Here is a 19,613-nt window from a genome sequence, read left to right on the forward strand (position 1 = left end):
AATTGTTTCTTCAAAAAAAAATGTTAAAACTGGAAAGGATTTTCTTGGGCCTATAATACTAAACTGCAAAAATGTCCACATTTTATGTTAATGCTTTCATAGAGCAAGATGAGCTAACTACTGAGAAGTTAAGGGCACTATCCTTGGAAGAATTAAAAGGTGCAGCTAGGCACCTAGAGGTGGAGTTCTGCCCAGGGTGGCAAAACACCTAGAGTTGGAAATTGAGCACACTGAAACAGATAAATTAGTAGCAGAAAAATTAAGATTGGAGCAGAGGAAATTGGAACTTGGAATTTGAGGAAAGGGAAAAAAGAGAGAGAGGGGCAGGAACGAAAGGAGGAGAGAGAATTCCAAAGAAAACAGCAAGAAAGGAAGATGAGACTATGTGAACTGTGCAGGGGCATAGAGGCAGCCATGGAAGGCTGGAGAATAATATTCCTGAAAGGTCAGGGGCAGTCTAGAGAGGCTGAAAATGCTGGAGAAAGCCAGCAGGAATACGTAAGAGTGCAGGGAACCAAGAGAGTTTCAGATGTCTTACAGGGGCTAAGAGAACCCATAATAATTGGAGTAGATAGGGAAGGGCTACTTGAACTTAAAAATGCAGGGGAATAGCTTAGCAGAAGTAAAATGGATCAAAATGGAATTCGTGGGAGTTATAGTCGCAAAAGGAACAGTCAGCAGCAACAAAAAGAGTAAAAATAAAAACTGAGGAAGTTTAAAGGGCTGAAGCCAGGCCAGCAGGAGTAAAAGAGGTCCATGAAAGGCTGTAAAGGTTAAAAAGGATGAAGGAAGAGAGCCTGTGATCTGTTTAGCTGACACCTTCAGGCATATTTAAATGGGGGCCAAAGAAGTTCCCTAACAGACCAAGAAAGAGTGAGGGCAATGCCCCATTCAGTTGAAGGGCCACAAGGGAGTTCAGCAAGAGCTGAACATCCACTTGGGACAGTAGTGTTCCAGGGACATGGAACAGGTCAGGGGAACGTCCATTCCCAAAACAAAAGAGGAAGAGAGCAGAACCTATCCCAAAGCAGGCAATACTTATGGAAATGTTGCATATTGAAATATATACGATCCTGAGAGACTTGACAGGGTGGATGCTGAAAGGATGTTTCCCCTTGTGGGAGACTAGAACTAGGGGACACAATTTAAAAATAAATAGCCACCCATATAAGATGGAAATGAGGAGAATTTTTTCTTCTCAGAGGGTTGTGAGTCTTTGGAACCCTCTTCCCCATAGAGCAGTGGAGGCAGGGTCATTGAATATTTTTAAAGCAGAGGTAGTTAAATTCTTGGCTAACAAGGCATTCAACAGAGGGCGCTGGTGAGAAGTGACTGAAGCATTCTGGGAAAAGTCACCGCAGACACCGCGACTCAGGAGGGAATCAAGGAGGACCCACTGTCAAAGAACAGAATAGCCCTGGACGTTACATTGCTGTAGTGTTTCCATCGCTCCCTCCTCCTCAAACCAAAAAAAAAGAAAGAGAGGAAGAGGTAGTGCCTTCAGGAGTGCACCCGACCTGCAAGGGACACTTTTCTGAAAGTGGATTTTAAAGAAAAAGCGACTGATTGGTGAGTAAATCCTGGTGAGTTTTTTTTTCAATCTATTAGTTATTCATTGTTTAGTATTTTGGTAGGAGCTAAAAAAAAGTATATAGTACTGTACAAGTACAATTAGTCAAGAAACAAGGTTCCTAGCTAACATAAATAAGGCCCTGAGCTAGCGTATTTTTTTTAAGGGAGTATCTAGCTAAATTGAGAGGGTTATCATGGCAGGAGATCTCAGACCCATGATATGCTCCTCCTGCAAGATGTGGGAAATGAGGGACGCTTCCAGCGTCCCCGTTGACCATGTGTGTGGAAGGTGTGTCCAAATGCAGCCTCTAGCTAACCAGATTTCGGAGCTGGAGCTGCGGATGGACTCATTGTGGAGCATCCGTGATGCTGAGCAAGTCGTGGATAGCACGTTTAGTGAGGTGGTCACACCACAGGTGAAGATTACACAGGCAGAAAGGGAATGGGTGACCATCAGGAACAGTAAAAGACTCAGGAAGGTAGTGCAGGAGTCCCCTGTGGTCATTCCCCTCTCTAACCGATATACCGCTTTGGATACTGTTGGGGGAGATGGCCTCTCAGGGGAAAGCAGCAACAGCCAAGTTCATGGCACCGTGGGGCTCTGCTGCTCAGCGGGGTGGGAGGAAAACAAGTGGCAGGGCTATAGTGATTGGGGATTCAATAGTTAGGGGCACAGACAGACGCTTCTGTGGCTGCAAACGTGAATCAAAGATGGTATGTTGCCTCCTTGGTGCCAGGGTCTGGGATGTCACGGAGCGGCTGCAGGATATTCTGGGGAGGGAATGTAAGCAGCCAGTGGTCGTGGTACACATTGGTACCAACGCCTTAGTTAAACTAGGGGATGAGGACCTGCAAGCTCAGTGCAGGGAGTTAGGAGATAAATTAAAATGCAGGACCTCAAGTGTAGTAATCTCAGGATTACTCCCAGTTCCACATGCTAGCGAGAGCAGGAATAAGAGGATGGACCAAATGAACATGTGGCTGGAGAGATGGTGTAGCCGGGAGGGGTTCAGATTCTTGAGGCACTGGGACCGGTTCTGGGGAAGGTGGGACCTGTACAAACTGGACGGGCTGCACCCAGGCAGAGCTGGGACCAGTGTCCTTGCGGGGGCTTTTGCTAGTTCTATTGGGGAGTATTTAAACTAGTGTGGCAGGGGATGGGTTCCCAGGAGTAGGATCAGATAGGTCAGATTCAGATCAGAAAAATGGAAGTAGAACATTAGCTAGAGACGTTGTGATAGACATGGAGTTACAGGAGAAGCAAAGTTTACAAAGTGTCCAGCAAGGGAAATTGATGGGGTTAAACTGTTCATACTTCAATGCAAGGAGTATTACAAACAAGGTAGATGCGTTACAGGCACAGGTAGACACATGGCAGCAGGATGTCATTGCTATTACGGAGACCTGGCTAAAGGAGGGACAAAACCAGCAGCTGGTTATAAAGTCTTCAGACACGATACAGTAGGAGATAAAAAAGGAGGGGGGGTAGCACTAATGGTTAAAGAATCAATTCCAGTTGTGAGAAGGGATGATATACTAAATAGGTCAACAAACGAGGCTTAATGGATTCAGCTTAGAAATAAAAAAGGGGCAGTCACACTACTGGGGGTATACTACAGACCCCCAAATAGTGAAATGGAGATAGAAGAACAAATATGTAGGCAAATTTCTGCTTGTAAGAACAAGAGAGCAATAATAATAGGAGACTTCAACTATCCTAATATCAACTGGATTCAAACTATATAAGGGGCACTGAGGGAGAAAAATTCATGCAGTGTGTCCAGGAAAATTTTTTCAACCAATTAGTCACAAACCCAATGAGAGGAGATGCAATTCTAGATCTAGTCTTGGGGAACAAAGAAGGGCAAGTGGGTGAAGTGACAGTTGGCGACCATATCGGGGACAGTGATCACAATTTAGTCAGATTTAGCATTACCATGGAAAAGGACAGAGAGAATGCCGGAGTAAAAGTCTTGAACTGGGGGAAGGCAAATTTTGCAGAAATGAGAAGGGACTTGGCTGAGGTGGACTGGACAGCACTGCTGGAGGATAAAACAGTGGAAAACCAGTGGGAAGCACTAAAAAGCAAGATCCTAATTGTACAAAGTAGCCATGTCCCCTACAAAAATAAGAGTGGTACTGCCAAATCTAGACCTCCCTGGCTGTCTAGAGGAATACAGGGGAAGAAAAAGAAAGCGTATGATAGGCACAAAGAACTAAGCACTGCTGATGGCCTAGGTGAATATAGGAAGTGTAGGGACGAATTAAAGAAGGAAATAAGGAAATCAAAGAGAGAGCATGAAAACAGATTAGCAAGTAAAGTTAAAGATAACCCAAAGATGTTTTACCAATACATTAATGCTAAAAGTTTAGTTAAGGAAAAAGTGGGACCTATCAAAGATGAAGATGAAAACTTGTGTGTAGATGCAGAGGATATGGGAAGGGTTTTGAATGAATATTTTGTCTCCATGTTTACAAGCGAAAGGGAGGATGTAGATATAGTAGTCCAGGAGGAACATTGGGCGGGATAGTCATAAATAGAGAGAGGAAGTACTCGAAGGGTTGAAATCCTTGAAAGTTGATAAGTCGCCAGGGCCAGATGGATTGTTTCCGAGGCTGCTGAAAGAAGTCAGGGAGGAGATAGCAGATGATCTGAGGATGATTTTCCAATCTTCACTAGATACAGGGGAGGTACCGGAGGACTGGAGAAATGCAAATGTAGTTCCATTGTTTAAAAAGGGATCAAAGGAAATGCTAAACAATTATAGGCCAGTTAGTCTTACATCAGTGGTAAGCAAATGAGTAAAATCAATCATGAGAGATAGGATTAACTGTCATGTGGAAAGGGATGGACTAGTCAGGGATGGTCAGCGTGGATTTGTTAAGGGAAGGTCAAGCCTCACAAATTTGAATTCTTTGAGGAAGTGACAAGAAGGTTTGATGAAAGTAGTGCAGTGGATGTTGTGTACATGGATTTTAGCAAGGCATTTGACAAGGTCCCACATGGAAGATTGGTCAGGAAAGTAAAAGCCCATGGGATTCAGGGTATTGTGGCAAACTGGATAAATGGTTGTCTTTGTAACAGGAAACAAAGGGTAATGGTCGATGGATGCCCTTGCGAATGGAAAATTGTCTCAAGTGGTGTTCCACAGGGCTCAGTGATGGGACTCTTACTGTTTGTTTTATATATTAACAATTTGGACGTGAATGTGGGGGCCATGATTGGGAAATTTGCAGATGACACAAAGATTGGCCGAGTACTGGATAATGTAGAGGATAGCCATAATCTCCAAAACGATATAGATGGGTTGGTGGAGTGGGAGGTAAAGTGGCAGATGGATTTTAACATAGAGAAGTGTGAGGTCATACATTTAGCAAGGTCAAACAGTTACAGGGATTACACAATAAATGGGAATATACTAAGAGGGGTTGATGAAGTGAGAGATCTTGGCGTACAAGTACACAGGTCCCTGAAGGCAGCAGTTCAAGTAGACAAGGTTGTAAAGAAGGCATATGGAATGTTCTCCTTCATTGACAGAAGTATAGAATATAAAAGTAAGGATATAATGTTGGAATTGTATAAAACACTGGTGAGGCCATAACTGGAGTATTGTGTGCAGTTCTGGTCACCACATTACAGGAAGGATGTATTGGCTCTGGAGAGAGTGCAGAGGAGATTTACAAGAATGTTGCCAGGGTTAGAAAAGTATAGCTACGAGGAGAGATTGGATAGGTTGGGGTTATTTTCTTTGGAACAAAGACGGCTGAGAGGTGACTTGATTGAGGTGTATAAAATTATGAGGGGAATAGATAGAGTGGACAGGATAAAATTATTCCCCTTGATGGAGAATTCTAGAATCAAGGGACATAGATTCAAGATAAGTGGCAGAGGGTGTAGGGGGGACATGAGGAAGAACTTTTTTATGCAGTGGGTAATGGGTGTCTGGAATTCGCTGCCCTAGTTGGTGGTAGAGGCAGAAACTTTAAACTCTTTTAAAAAGTACCTGGATCTGCACCTAAAGTGCTGTAAACTGCAGGACTATGGGCCGGGTGCAGGAAGGTGGGATTAGAAAGGGCACCTGGGTGTCCTCGGGCTGGTATGGACAAGATGGGCCGAATGGCCTCCTTCTGTGTTGTAACTTTTCTTTGGTTCTGTGGTTCTATGGTATGGAGGGTAGGCAGGAATGTGGAGTTGAGGCCACAATCAGATCAACCATGAACTTAATAAATGGTGGAGCAGGCTAGAAGGGGCTGAATGAGGTCAGTAACAGTCCTGGAAACAACGGCTTGATGTTTTGATTTTAATGTCTCTTCCTTAGACAGTGACAAGATTCAATGAGTCTCTAATTTGTTTGTTTTTCACCTTCACCTTGAAAGGTGGCCTTGCATTTTTAAGTAGTTTGTTCTGTCTCATTTCAAACTGTAAAATTCCCAGTCAGCTGAAAGCTAAACAGCCATATTTTCTAAAGTAAAGGAGCATAGCCTTATGGCACCTCTGCGTCACAGGAGAGGAAATGAGAACCACTCTCATTTCATTACAAAGTATATAAAAAAGCAAGACACCAAACAAAGACATATTCACTCTCATTCACTCTCTTACTCAAATTACAACTATTCTGCTCTACTGGGGACTTGATAGCCAGATGATCCTAAACTATGTTAGGCTCTGGATAACATATTTTTGCATTGTTTTTTTCGCCTTTTCATGTGGTTGGTCACAAACAAAACCTATCTTCAATTGAAAAGATTAAGCTGGCATCAAGGCTCTGAACTTGCTTTTTTTGGTAGTAAGTACGACAGATAATTTTCTCCTTCCTGTAACTCCGGGTTAAGTATCGTCGAAAGGGTTTGGTTGGTTTGCCTGGCTGTTAGCTCCAATATTGGTCTTAACAGCCAAGCTGCTCTTCTGCTCTTGGTTATCTGCATGGGTATTCTGTGCTTCTCACTGGCCCTGCCGTCATGCTCTTTAGTACAGAAGCTTTTAACATGCAAATTTTTCGGATTGTCAGCCTGGTCGGCTTGGATTGGTTTTAACCCCTCACTGTCCACCTCTACAACTTGTGAATTTATTAGCTCCAACACAGGCACTCTTTACAAATCTGATTTCTAGGGTGTTACTGGGCTGTAATTGGATTTTTGCTTCCAGTAGAAATTCTGGTTTTGTATCCTGTGCTTCACTTGTAGTGAAGTCTAAAACTTCGTCTGTTTCATCTTGCTTATCAGTGGTTAACTCTGCATGAGTTTCACTGCTTATTCCGCTTGTGATATGAACAAATGAATTAGGAGCAGAAGTAGGCCATTCAGCCCCTTCTAGCCTGCTCCACCATTTATTAAGTTCATGGTTGATCTGATTGCGGCCTCAACTCCACATTCCTGCCTACCCTCCATACCATAGAACCACAGAACCAAAGAAAAGTTACAACACAGAAGGAGGCCATTCGGCCCACCTTGTCCATGCCAGCCCGAGGACACCCAGGTTCTCTTTCTAATCCCACCTTCCTGCACCCAGCCCATAGTCCTGCAGTTTACAGCACTTTAGGTGCAGATCCAGGTACTTTTTAAAAGAGTTTTAAGTTTCTGCCTCTACCACCAACTAGGGCAGCGAATTCCAGACACCCATTACCCGCTGCGTGAAAAAGTTCTTCCTCATGTCCCCCCTACACCTTCTGCCACTTATCTTGAATCTATGTCCCTTGATTCTAGAATTCTCCATCAAGGGGAACAATTTTATCCTGTCCACTCTATCTATTCCCCTCATAATTTTATACACCTCAATCAAGTCACCTCTCAGCCTTCTTTGTTCCAAAGAAAATAACTCCCCATCCCCTTTCCGATTTTCCCCCTCCTTTTCGCTTTTTCCAATAATTTATATAGATTTTTCTTTTCTCACCTATTTCCATTATTTTTAAATGTATTTCTATCCATTGTTTTATCTCTACCTTTTAGCCTTTTACGATTCCTTCATGCCACCCCACCCCCACTAGAGCTATCTGTACCTTGCTCGTCCTGCTTTCTACCCTTAATTAGCACATTCCTTTAGATAATATCACCACCTTCAACACCTCTTTGTCCTTTTGTCTGTGACGTCTTTTGGCTATCTCCACCTATCACTGGCCCTCTATTCAGCTCTTCTTGTCCCCCCCGCCCCTTAAACCAGCTTATATTTCACCCCTTTTCTATTTTTCCTTAGTTCTGTTGAAAAGTCTTGCAGACTCGAAACGTTAACTGTGCTCCTCTCCACAGATACTGCCAGACCTGCTGAGTTTTTCGAGGCATTTTTGTTTTTGTTTAAAATGCAAAGTGCTGGATATTGAAACAATGGCTGCCACAGCCCGACCCAGCCAAAACCCCTTGGAAATACACATGGGGTGAAATATTGCAGTGTAAGGCTGCCAGCCACTGCAGGGAGAGATTGCATGTGATGCAGAATGTCAAGAAAATTTTCAGCAGAGGAAATAGGCTGAAAAGCTGCACTCTCTCCCTCTCTCTCTTTTGGAACAAGTATATTATCTGGTTCAGAAGACGACATTACTAGAAACCTACCAGCGAACTGTGGTAAAGTGGAGTGCTATGTACCTTTAAAAGAATGTAGTTAGTTGACCATGTGACTATGTTGACCAATCACTACACAGCGCGGGCTTCTTGGGTAGTTGGAAGTCTAGAGCTGGGGGTGATTGAAGACGCACACATGGTGTTAGTGCTCTGTTCTTAGTTCCAATAAACTACCAGTGTCTGTTCCGTTAATCAGTCTCTCTGCCGATATTGTTTCAAGCACCAACTAATGTGTTAATATCAAGGGTGCAGCTAAGTTCGCTAGACAAAGCGAACCTGATAACCAAAAACATAAAACGAACTGAAATCTCGTAATAATTGCAAAATCTGACCGCATCCACAAAACCAACTAATCCAAATTGGCCGCACTGTTTAAAATCTACGCCTCAGGGATAATCAAAGGACACTTAACTGTATATCTTTAACTTTTCCTAATTGGGCTCTAACTTGCCTTATTTCTGATACCTGTGTGTGTGTGACGTGCATTTTTATTATTTTTTTTCTCTTAGGTTTAGTGTTTAATAAATTTGCTCTTTCTTTAACTCAAGAACACTTTCTTTGTTTGACTCCTTATTGCTCATTGCATAAATAGTTATATATATTTTGATTCAGAAAAGGCATATCCTTTTGAAAAAGAAACTTAAGCCTTTGTTATGACCAACCGAAAAGGTGGAATAGAGGGGAGCCAATTCACTCCTTCTCACTTGGTCAAAACAAGGGATATCTAATTGAGGTGTTTAAGATGCTTAAAAGATTTGATAGGATAGATAGAGAGAAATTATTTCATCTGGTGAATGAGTCCAGATCAAGGGGCACTCTCTAAATGGCCAGGAAACAATTCTTCATACTAAGTGTAGTGGAAATCTGCAACTTGAAATTTGTTGAGACAAGGTCAATTAAAAATGGAAAAACTGAGGTTGATAGATTGTTGTTGGCCAAGAGTATTAAGAGTTATGGAAGCATGACTGGTAGATGGAGTTAAGAAACAGATCAACCATGAATGTGGAACAGGTTGAATGGCTTAAACCTGCTCCTTTGTTCCTTCCAATGCTCCTACAATCTCTGCACCTCTACTTCTCCCTCCTTTAAGAACATTCTTAAAACCTACCTCCATAAGTCCTAAATCAACTTTTGTGGCTTAGTGTCAAAATGTGTTTGATAATGCTCTTGTGAGGTGCCTTGGGACATTTAATTACATTGAGCATGATATATAAGTGCAAGTTGCTGTGATCTGGTGAAGTGGATCATCTGCCCATTGTAAACATATGAATTAGGAACAGGAGTAGTCCACAGGTCCCCTTGAGCCTGCTCTGCCATTCAATAAGACCATGTTTTTGTTTGTTCATTCATGGGATATGGGCTTCGCTGGCCGTGCCAGCATTTATTCTCCACCCCTAGTTGCCTTTGAGAAGGTGGTGGTGAGCTGCCTTCTTGAACTGCTGCAGTCCATGTGCTGTAGGTACACTGACAGTGCTGCTGGGAAGGGAGTTCCAAGATTTTGACCCAGCGGCAGTGAAGGAACAGTGATATATTTCCAAGTCAGAATGGTGAGTGACTTGGAGGGGAACTTCCAGGTGGTGGTGTTCCCATCTATCTGCTGTCCTTGTCCTTCTAGATTGTAGTGGTCATGGGTTTGGAACGTGCTGTCTAAGGAACTTTGGTGAATTCCTGCAGTGTATCTTGTAGATGGTACACACTGCTGCCCACTGTGTGTTAGTGGTAGAGAGAGTGAATATTTGTGGATATCGTGCCAATCAAGCGGGCTGCTTTATTTGGATGGTGCCAAGCTTCTTGAGTGTTGTGGGAGCTGCACTCATCCAGGCAATTGGGGAGCATTCCATCAGACTCCTGACTTGTGGTTTGTAGATGGTGGACAGGCTTTTGGGAGTCAGGAAGTGAGTTCCTTGTCGCAGGATTCCTAGCATCTGACCAGCTTTTGTAGCCACAGTATTTTTATGGCTAGTTCAGTTCAGTTTGTGGTCAATGGTAACCCTCAAGATGTTGATAGTGGAGGGGGTTCAGTGATGGTAATGCCATTGAACATCGAGGGGCAATGGCTAGATTCTCACTTGTTGGAGATGGTCATTGCCTGGCACTTGTGTGGCACGACTGTTACTTGCCACTTGTCAGTGCAAGCCTGGATATTGTCCAGGTCTTGCTGCATTTGGACATGGACTGCTTCAGTATCTGAGGAGTCGCGAATGGTGCTGAACATTATGCAATCATCAGCGAACATTCCCACTTCTGACCTTATGATGGAAGGAAGGTCATTGATGAAGCAGCTGAAGATGGTTGGGCTGAGGACAATACCCTGAGGAACTCCTGCAGTGATGCCCTGGAGCTAAGATGACTGACCTCCAACAACCACAACCATCTTCCTTTGTGCCAGGTCTGAATGTAATCTCAACTGCAGATTCCTTACTACCCCTGAAAACCTTTCACCCCCTTGTTAATCAAGAATATACCTAGCTCTGCCTTAAAAATACTCAAATACTCTCCTACCACCGCTTTTTGAGGAAGAGAGTTCCAAAGATCCACAAACCTCTGAGGGAAAATTTTTCTCATCTCTGTCTTAAATGAGCGACCCCTTATTTTCAAACAGTGACCCCTCGTTCTCCCACAAAGGGAAACATCCTCTCCACATTCACCCTGTCAAGACCCCTCAGGATCTTAAAGTTTTCAATTAATTTTCAATTCTTACTCTTCTAACTTCTAGTGGATACAAGCCTAACCTGTCCAGCTTTTCCTCATAAGACAACCTGCCCATTGCTGTTATTAGCCTAGTAAACCTTCTCTGAATTGCTTCTAACGCATTTACCTAGACCAATATTGTACACAATACTCCTGATGTGGTCTCACCAATGCCCTGTACAACGGAAGCATAACCTCCCTACTTCTGTAATCAATTCCCCTCACAATAAATTATAGCATTCTGTTAGCTTTCCTAATTACCTGATGTACCTGCATACTAACCTCTTGTGCTTCTTGCACTAGGACACCTTTTGAATCTCAGAGCTCTGCAACTCTCACCATTTAGATAATAAGCTTTTTTATTCTTCCTGCCAAAATGAATGATTTCACATTTGCCCACATTATACTCCACTTGCCAGATCTTTGCCCACTCACTTAACCTATCTATGTCACTTTGTAGCCTCCTTACTTGTTCTTTACAATTTACTTTCCTACCTATCTTTGTGTCATCAGCAATTTTAGCAACCAGTGAAATGAATGCCTCCAGAATGGACAAAACAGGTGAGGAATGGGGAAAAAATATACTTCCCCTACAATAATGTTTTCTTTCTATATTTTGTTTTTCTTTATCATTTTACACTTTCAACCCCTGCTACTTTTTCCTCTAGCTTCTTTAGTTTCTCAATTATTACTCCTTAACCGAGAATGTACCCAGTTAACCTAATTTCTTACCTCTACTTATGCCATTCTTGTTGTTTCTTTTTAATTTTTTATTCTGTTATTTTTGTCTCCCTAAAATAAACTATCTGGGTCACTGGTCATTCTCTGATTAAAGTGGTAACTGGACTTGAGTTCTCCACTGATTAACTAAGCTGATTTCTAAAAGGTGCATCAGAGTTGACTTTCCCCACAAATAACCTTCTCCCCATACCAGTAGATTAACAAATGCTTGGTTTCCTTCTGATCACACAGTCAATATTAGTAACTAGTGGTATTGCAACCCATTATTTACCACTTCTTGGCGGAGTCCATTAGAATGTGAAGCTGACCAGCATGTTGGCCAATAGAAAATTGATAATTGAACAATTTCTTTGTAAGTGTTAAAATTTGAAATGTTCCAAATGAGTACTTGGAACTTTTTATATAAAAAATGTTTATTTTCTTTTGCATGTATCTTGTAAATGCTTTGAGTAATCGATTACTATTCCTTAATGGTTTTCTTGCTGGTAGTATACTTTGCTCTGACTCTTGGTTGGGGTGATTTTATCTATTTTATGTTTTTGTAGGTACAAACTGGAGACTTTGGATTGTCAGAACAACAACAAGCACTTCACAAAAAACGAAATAACCTTACACATTTGGAGAACACAAACAAAGAGATTGAATTGACGATTGAAACCTTGAACAATGACATTAAAGAAAGGTATGTAAAATAATCTGATTTTTATTCGACCATCAGTATTTTCATTTTAAAAAAAATTGAAAACATATCTGTTAAAGTCGGCAGGAAAGAAATAAAATCAAGAAAGAGATCCGGCAAGTGCAGGAAGTTTTAAAAATTAATAAAGGCAAGCTGCGCACCATGAAGAAACAGCACTCCCAAGTGGAGAGGACTCAAAATACAGCGAAAGCAAAGCTGTCTATGCTGACAAAGACAATGGCCGATCAGGAAGATCAATTGAAGGTTTGTGACTGATACAATATGCAAACCTCAGAACATTTTGGTTTCAGTAGATTAGTGCTAAAGTCCTTTATAATCCAAAAATTTGTCGAATGATTTTGATACATCAAAAGTTTGACCATGATTAAGATAAAACTAGGCTTGGCATACTTCTAATTTTAGATTACAGCTTGCATTTCAGTTGAATCTATTTCTGACGTTTTGCCTTTATGAATGCTGGTCAGTGGCAAAAATTAATGAAAAGAGCTCGCTGCATGCAATATATAACTCAATTAACTTAATTTTAAAAATCTCTCAACTTTAAAGTCTGTAACAAATAAATACTGACCAGCAGGTACTGAGATACTGATATAAGTTTTGCTCCAGCTTTATCTTCCTAATTGCACTGGTGATAATAAGTGTTTATGTTCTTCATTCTGCCTGAATACATCTTGATATTGCCAAAGTGGTAACTAATCTGCTCTCAGATATTTTGATAATCCCCCTTCGGTTGTGTGCGATGTGATTACTACTTAACATGGATTAGCCTATCCAATTTTTCCACACCATGAAGGTAGATGGCACCTCTTTTGCTTTGCATCCCCTCCTTGTGACTCAGATTGGTCATTTAGCAGAGTAGAAAACAGAACACGGGTTTATTTCCACAAAAGGCAAAATACTGTAGGTGCTGGAAATCCGAAATATAAACAGAAAAATGCTGGAAATACTCAACAGGTCAGGCAACATTTGCAATGGAAAAATAAATCTGTGGCCTTTCATCAGACTGAGGTAACAAGGTGCAGGGAAGAAAGGAGGGGAGGAAAGAACAAAAGGGAAGGCTGTGAAAAGTTGAAAGGCAGAAGTGATTTAATGAAGAGCAGAAAAATTATCAGCCTTTGATGTCAGAGAAAATGGGAGCAGTACTTGTTCTCTGAAATTGTTAAACTCAATGTTGAGTCTGGCAATAGATGAGATTGGAAGGAGGAATGCAATCAGAGGAAAGTGAAAGGGAAGAAAGATCCAGAGAGATGTTGGCATATAAGAGTTGTTGAATCTTGTGATGCTTGGCATTTGAAAGGAAGGAGAAAAATGTTCTACTTAGTGGCATTGTTCGTGCTTAAGTACCTAATACTGTTGCATTACAATTCAGCTGGTGGTTCGTGTAATGTTTGGTTTCAGTTTCTAATATTTTCAGTATTTCAGTTTGTTCCTAATTTCTTTAAATTAGTATGGTTTCAACGGGATATTAGACTCCCCAGGACCCAGGGGAAAATATGATATTTTAAGTTGACCTATTTTTGTTTTGTTACATAAACCATTACTTATTTCATTCAAAATGTCCTCTAATTAAATAATGAAGGAAGCATGTATAGTATTTCCTAAAATTAATCGATGAATGATTAGAAGATGAGGCTATAGTTTGGACCTTTTAACCTGGTCTTTCTTTTAACCTGGGATTTGTAGACCTTCCAGGTGGTCTGTGAGATAACTGAGATGCAGCAGACAGAGTTGAGCTTGGTGTGAGTCTGGAGGTGGGTGCACAGTATTGCTGCTACTTGTGCAGCACCAAGTGGGTTGGCTGTCCCACAGTGGAGGGGAGTGCACATGGAGGAGTGCTGCAAGAGGCATAGAAATAGTCAGTTACCAAGGCTATTCAGGTCGCCATGTGAGTTCAGCCTTATTCAAGAGAGGTGAGTGTTTTTAAATACTTAGTACTACACATACTATGTAATGATAAGCAGGCCAACTCATTTAACCCTGTAAGTAAATACCTGCTTTCTTAAAGGCACTCTTATTAAATCTTTACATGTAGCACTTTAATATTAGGAGTATTATATAGTATTATAATTTGGATGGGGGTGTCTATGATTGTTAATCTATTTGAAAAGCAGTCCTTTAATCAAAAAGGTTTGAGACCACTGGGATAGAGTGTTGTCTATGTAATCCTTGGTGTTGTTCCATGTTTTATTGATGCTGTTACAGGTTTCTTTTTCAGTTTCAATCACAATTGCCTGACATTGTGGACAGCTAGGCTGCAAAATTTGGCACTCGAGCACCAATTGTTTGGGATTATAGGTGCTGTTTTGATGCCATTCAAGGTGTGTGGGCCGCGCAGATGCCATTTTGAATAGGGTGTTAGTGTATCTTCAGGGAAAGTGTACAAAGTAAGCAGATTGTGATGCCAATCATTATGTAATGTAGGCTGGGATCTTCTGGCCCTTCCCGCCAGCAGGATCATCCATTCCCGCTGAAGTGAATGGAAATTTGAATGGCTCGCCGCATCCCCCGTGCAGGATCCGCCATGGTGGTGCAGGAAAATTCTGGCTGTAGTTTTGATGCCAGCGCTGCCATTTTGAAACTCAACATTTCCTCTAATGTGCTCTCTTAAACATACACAGCTGAACACGCATTCAGCAATGGGAAGGACTGCCCAGCTGTGCTATTTAAGGGGATCATTACCCACTTTCAGGTTAGTTGCTGTTTGATTTCCACTGGCTTTTGCTGCAATTGAAGAAATGTTTGGTGAGCAGTACAGTTATTTAAAGTTACTGAAGTGTACAATGATTTGTGTGGCAAGTGCTTAAGGACTCCGACCTGATATCAAGGATTCTGTGCAGAATACCTGTTCCCAGGTATAGTTGCAATAGTTTGCAACCCCTTGGCCAGAGGAGAATGAGCAGAGATGACATAGAGCAATACAAATTGTTGGAAGAGAACCTAGGAGGAGGGAAGAAGGTCTCTCCGCAGGAGGCCAAACTAACACCAGTTAAGGCCCGCCCAGCGTGACGCACATCCGGAAGGGCTGAGCACTCCCTATGTGGGCGGGGGAAGTAGGCTGAGTCTGCTCTTTCGTGCATGCGGGCGAAAGAGCACAGAAATCTCCCTGAGGCAAAGAGCTGCCTCAGGGAGATTAGTTTGATTTTGAAAAATTGTGATTTAAAAAAAATTAAGACATGTCACTTCGTGTGACAGTGTTACATGAGCCGACCTTTAATTAAAAAATTGATTTAATTTATAAACCCTTCATGAAACCTCATCCTGCCCATGGATGAGGTTTCATGATAAATGTGAAGGCCGCCTGGGCTCTTTGCCTGCCCGCCAACCTTAAGATTGGACGGGCAACTCAATTAATTACTTTAATTAGTTTTTAACTGGCCTTAATAGGCCTTTGACAGTTCAGCGAGCGTGCAGCCAACTTCACTGCACGCCCGCTGAACTGAGGGTCAAAATGACGCGCAGTGACCTCGGGACGTGTGCCTGACGTCACCGTGCATCATTTTACACGTTGGCAATTCTGCCCCAGTTATTTAGGGAGCAATTCTCCTCCCTGAACTTAGTGAAAAGCAGTGTCACAGCCATCTTTGCATCATTCAGGACATCCACACTGAAATCTGCCTCCTGCTGCAGCCACAAGCTACAGAGCTGGTCGAGAATGGTGGGCGGAATTCTCCCATGGGCCCGTCGGCAGGATCAATGGCAAGTGGGGCAGGGTAGAATTCAGCAGGAGGTCTAAAAATTGGTTTCACGCCAGTGTGAAATGGCAGCAGGATTTTCTGATATTGCCCACCATGGCAGATCGGGATTCCCGTTGGAGGCCAGTGTGAAACCGATTTGCATCCCGCTAATGGGATGCAATGGAAGGGTTGACTGGAATCTTCCCCCCATGCCCAATTCTCGCAATGCCAGCAGGAAACCACTCTGGTTCAGAACACATCTGGACTAATGTAGCATACAAAAGTCGGGACTTATATTAAGGGCCTCGTCAGCTTGTGGACATCTGATGAGAAGAAGATGGAGGCCTCCATCTATCAGACATGCAAACGTGCATCGCAGGATGTCTGGAGCCTCATCCACATGGCTCCTCCGCGAAGCTGCTTTCGGAAGGTGGGAGTTATCTATGCAGAAACTTCACTCAGGCTTCAGACATTCTTCCAGGGACTTTGCCATGATGATTCGGATCCCAGTGCTGCGGGATGGAAGTCAGCAGGAGATACTGAGAGGTGGGGAAGGAGGTTTGCGGGGGTTAAGGAAGGCTTGGAGGACTGCAGATGGCATGGGGGTGTGGGGACCTAGAGGGGGGTGTTGTTTTGTGCGTGCAGAAAAGGGTTTCACAGTCATGTAGCAATGCAATACAGGGAACGGGGGGAAGGTTGGGAAAGGGCCATGTTGGTAGCCGAGTAGCAGGTGAATGTCCAGGTGTGCTCACAGGGAGGGGTTGGTGGAGTCAATTGTTGACTTCTGGGGAGCAAACTCAGGAGGTCATGATAGGAGGGTATGGTTAAGGTTACAGGGGGCAGAGGGAGCCAGTAGGCTGGGAGATTGAGGATTCAACAGGGTTGGGTGAAGGGACAGTGAGGGTCGTTGGTATTATGTCCTTCTCATGCAGGATCACCCATGGGGTCGGCTGTGTGCAGGAAAGGTACTTTTGTCAGGGGTGGGGCGGGTGCATTTGCTAAGCTTTAACAATGATGCTGAAAAGAAACAGAACACATGATACAGTGAAAGTGACTATATTTACCAAGGTTGGATTTGTGACAATATTTCTTCACCAGTAAAACAAGTTGTGATCAAAATTTCTTTAGAAAATGTGGCCTACCACTTCTTCTAGGTGCTCCCCCAATATTCACGGCAAGAGTGAAGACAACCTGCTGTCTAGTTTGCCTTGTTGACTTTGATGACTTTGGTGGTCGTCCTCTAGAGAGCCGAGGCCTGGAGGGCCCCTGCTCCCTTTGGTTGCCCTCCTGTGGGCCAGCTGTTCGTTTTGCGGTAACAGAGGACAAGGTTGAAGGGGTCACCGGCAAAGGGGATTTGGAGGGTGTAGACAATCTCTGAGATGCCTGAGTGGATGACCCAGAGGTGTCCTGCTGCTGCTCCTGCTCCCTTTGGGTGCCCGAGGGCGCCAGCCTGACTCCTTCTATTACCAACTATCACAGTATCCTCTTGGGCACAATGCTAAAATAGAACCCATCAGAAAACAAACATCTCAAACCAAATTTGTTAATCAAACCGCACAATATTGCATACATAGGTAACTAATCACCCTTGCGCATTCCCTTAGTGCCTGTCTTCTATGTGTCTTTGCCTGTCCTAGTGCACCAACGCAACGCTACCCTAGCTGCTACACTGTGGCTATTGGAAGGCTGCTGACTTTAAGTGGAGGAGGCTGCAGTTGACCTTAGGAGGATTACCTCAGCCAGCTCTGGCACTAGAAAGCTTGTCTTGGGAATACATTCTCGCATCATGGTGGCACCAGTCTATGTTGGCAAGCTGACAGACAACAACAAGAGAGTTGGCAGAGTGTGGTCATCAGGAGAGAGGACAACTGGTTTGTGCTCCACAGAATCTCTGCAACTTCCTCCACCCAGGGCAGCACTTCAGCAATCCTAGTAATGTGTTAGAGGACAGATGCTGAACTGCTGAGATCCTTTGAGCAGTGGCATCCACAGCCATGATGGCAATTGGGTAAGCTTGTGTAGCAACAAGTCAAACTTACATAACTTCAGCCTGAGCTTCCACTGCAGCACTCAGACCTCTTGTGGAAGCTACTTCTGGTGCAATGGAAGCTGAGACACCAGCCACCAGTCACTATACTTCAAGATTGGGTCTGCATGGGTTCACACGGAGTTGGTCACCACTTTCACGCTGGAGATGATGGGCGCCAAGCTTGCATAGCGCCCTGTGTGAAGTTGGTGGCAAAATTTTCAATGCTCCTTGACACTGGCAGCAGGCTTCCAGGCAGGCTGGCCAATGCACCAAGCATTTCAGTGTGCATGCCCATCAACCTTCCTCTGTAGGCCACCACATCGAAGTGCTCATCTGAATTCTCCAAAGCAAAACTTGTGTTCAACCTCACCCACTGGCAAGCTGGCACCTGTGCTACCCTTGTCCCTGGCCCTTGCTGCAGACCTTTCATGCCCAGTGCAGTGTCTCACCACGTGCAGATTGCATCTTTAGGCTATCTCTAAATTATGCACCATGTTGGTACCTGAACTGATGGCTGTGAATGTGAAAGTGAGTGATGGTGTTTCTTTTCCATTACTGTCTTCCTAGTCTGCTACCTCTTTTACTTTCAACACTGTCTGGCAGTTGGTTATCTGAAAGGAGAAAGGGACAAGAGTAAGGTTGTGATGATGCATGTGATGGAAAACAGGAGGTACATGCTTACTCCACTTATGCCTTGTAAATCAGAAGTGATTTTGGGCTGAACGGGAAATGGAATGGGAGAAGGAAGGTTAAGCGTGAGCAAATTGTCATCTTTGGTTTGAGTCTTTCCACTGGCCACAGTCTCAGTCATGGCCACTCCAATAGGTGCAAACTCTTTCTCCTCCAGGTGCCTGTCCTCTGCTGGTTAGGTGCTTCAATCTCTGATTAGTGCCAAGTTGTCCTATAAGAGTGACAGAGTGTAGCAGTGTGTGTGGTGCAATGCCTTTGAATGATGTGGCTTTCATGTTTGAATAGCTGGCAGTGATCATGGGGATGTGAGGTTTTGCAGGAACACTAAGTATGTGATTGGAGTATGTCACTTTTAACCTTAATATGAAACTCAATTGTATTATGATCACTATTTCCCAGTGGATCTTTTACTACGCAATTACTAATTACCTAATTGCACATTACGAGATCTAAAATAGCTTTATTCCTACAAGAGAGAATCTAACCATCTCCCTCGGCATTCAATGGTATTACCAGCAGACGGATGGGAACATCACCACCTGCGAGTTCCCCACCAAGCCACTCACCATCCGGACTTGGAAATATATCTCTATTCCTTCACTGCCGCTAGGGTGTGGGTGCATCTACACCACATAGACTGCAGCAGTTCAAGCAGGCAGCTTACCACCACCTTCTCAAGGACAATTAGGGATGAGCAATGAATGCTGGCCTAGCCAATAATGCTGACGTCCTATGAATGAATAACCATCACTGAATTCCCCACCATCGGTATCTGGGGGGGGGGTTACCATTGGCAAGAAACTTAACTTCCAAATGCACAACCTTCACCACCAAGAAGAACAGGGCCAACAGCCCATGGGAACACCACAACTCGCATGTTCCCCTCCCAAGTCACATACCACCTTGGAAATATGTTGCTGCTTCTTCACTATCACTGGGTCAAAATCACACAGAATCACAGTGC

At 43.3% G+C, this 19,613-nt stretch overlaps 1 protein-coding gene across 1 annotated transcript in view; it reads left to right on the forward strand.

The window, feature by feature from the left end:
* LOC121278821 (coiled-coil domain-containing protein 178) overlaps nucleotides 1-19,613 on the forward strand; it is a 211,184-nt gene that overhangs the window by 146,482 nt on the left and 45,089 nt on the right. The window contains exons 12-13 of the mRNA XM_041189276.1: nucleotides 12,102-12,238; nucleotides 12,316-12,499. Of these exons, the coding sequence (XP_041045210.1) occupies nucleotides 12,102-12,238; nucleotides 12,316-12,499 (321 nt within the window). The remainder of the gene's footprint in view (nucleotides 1-12,101; nucleotides 12,239-12,315; nucleotides 12,500-19,613) is intronic.

This window comes from Carcharodon carcharias, chromosome 6, assembly GCF_017639515.1.
Source record: "Carcharodon carcharias isolate sCarCar2 chromosome 6, sCarCar2.pri, whole genome shotgun sequence".
Taxonomy (NCBI): Eukaryota; Metazoa; Chordata; class Chondrichthyes; order Lamniformes; family Lamnidae; genus Carcharodon; species Carcharodon carcharias.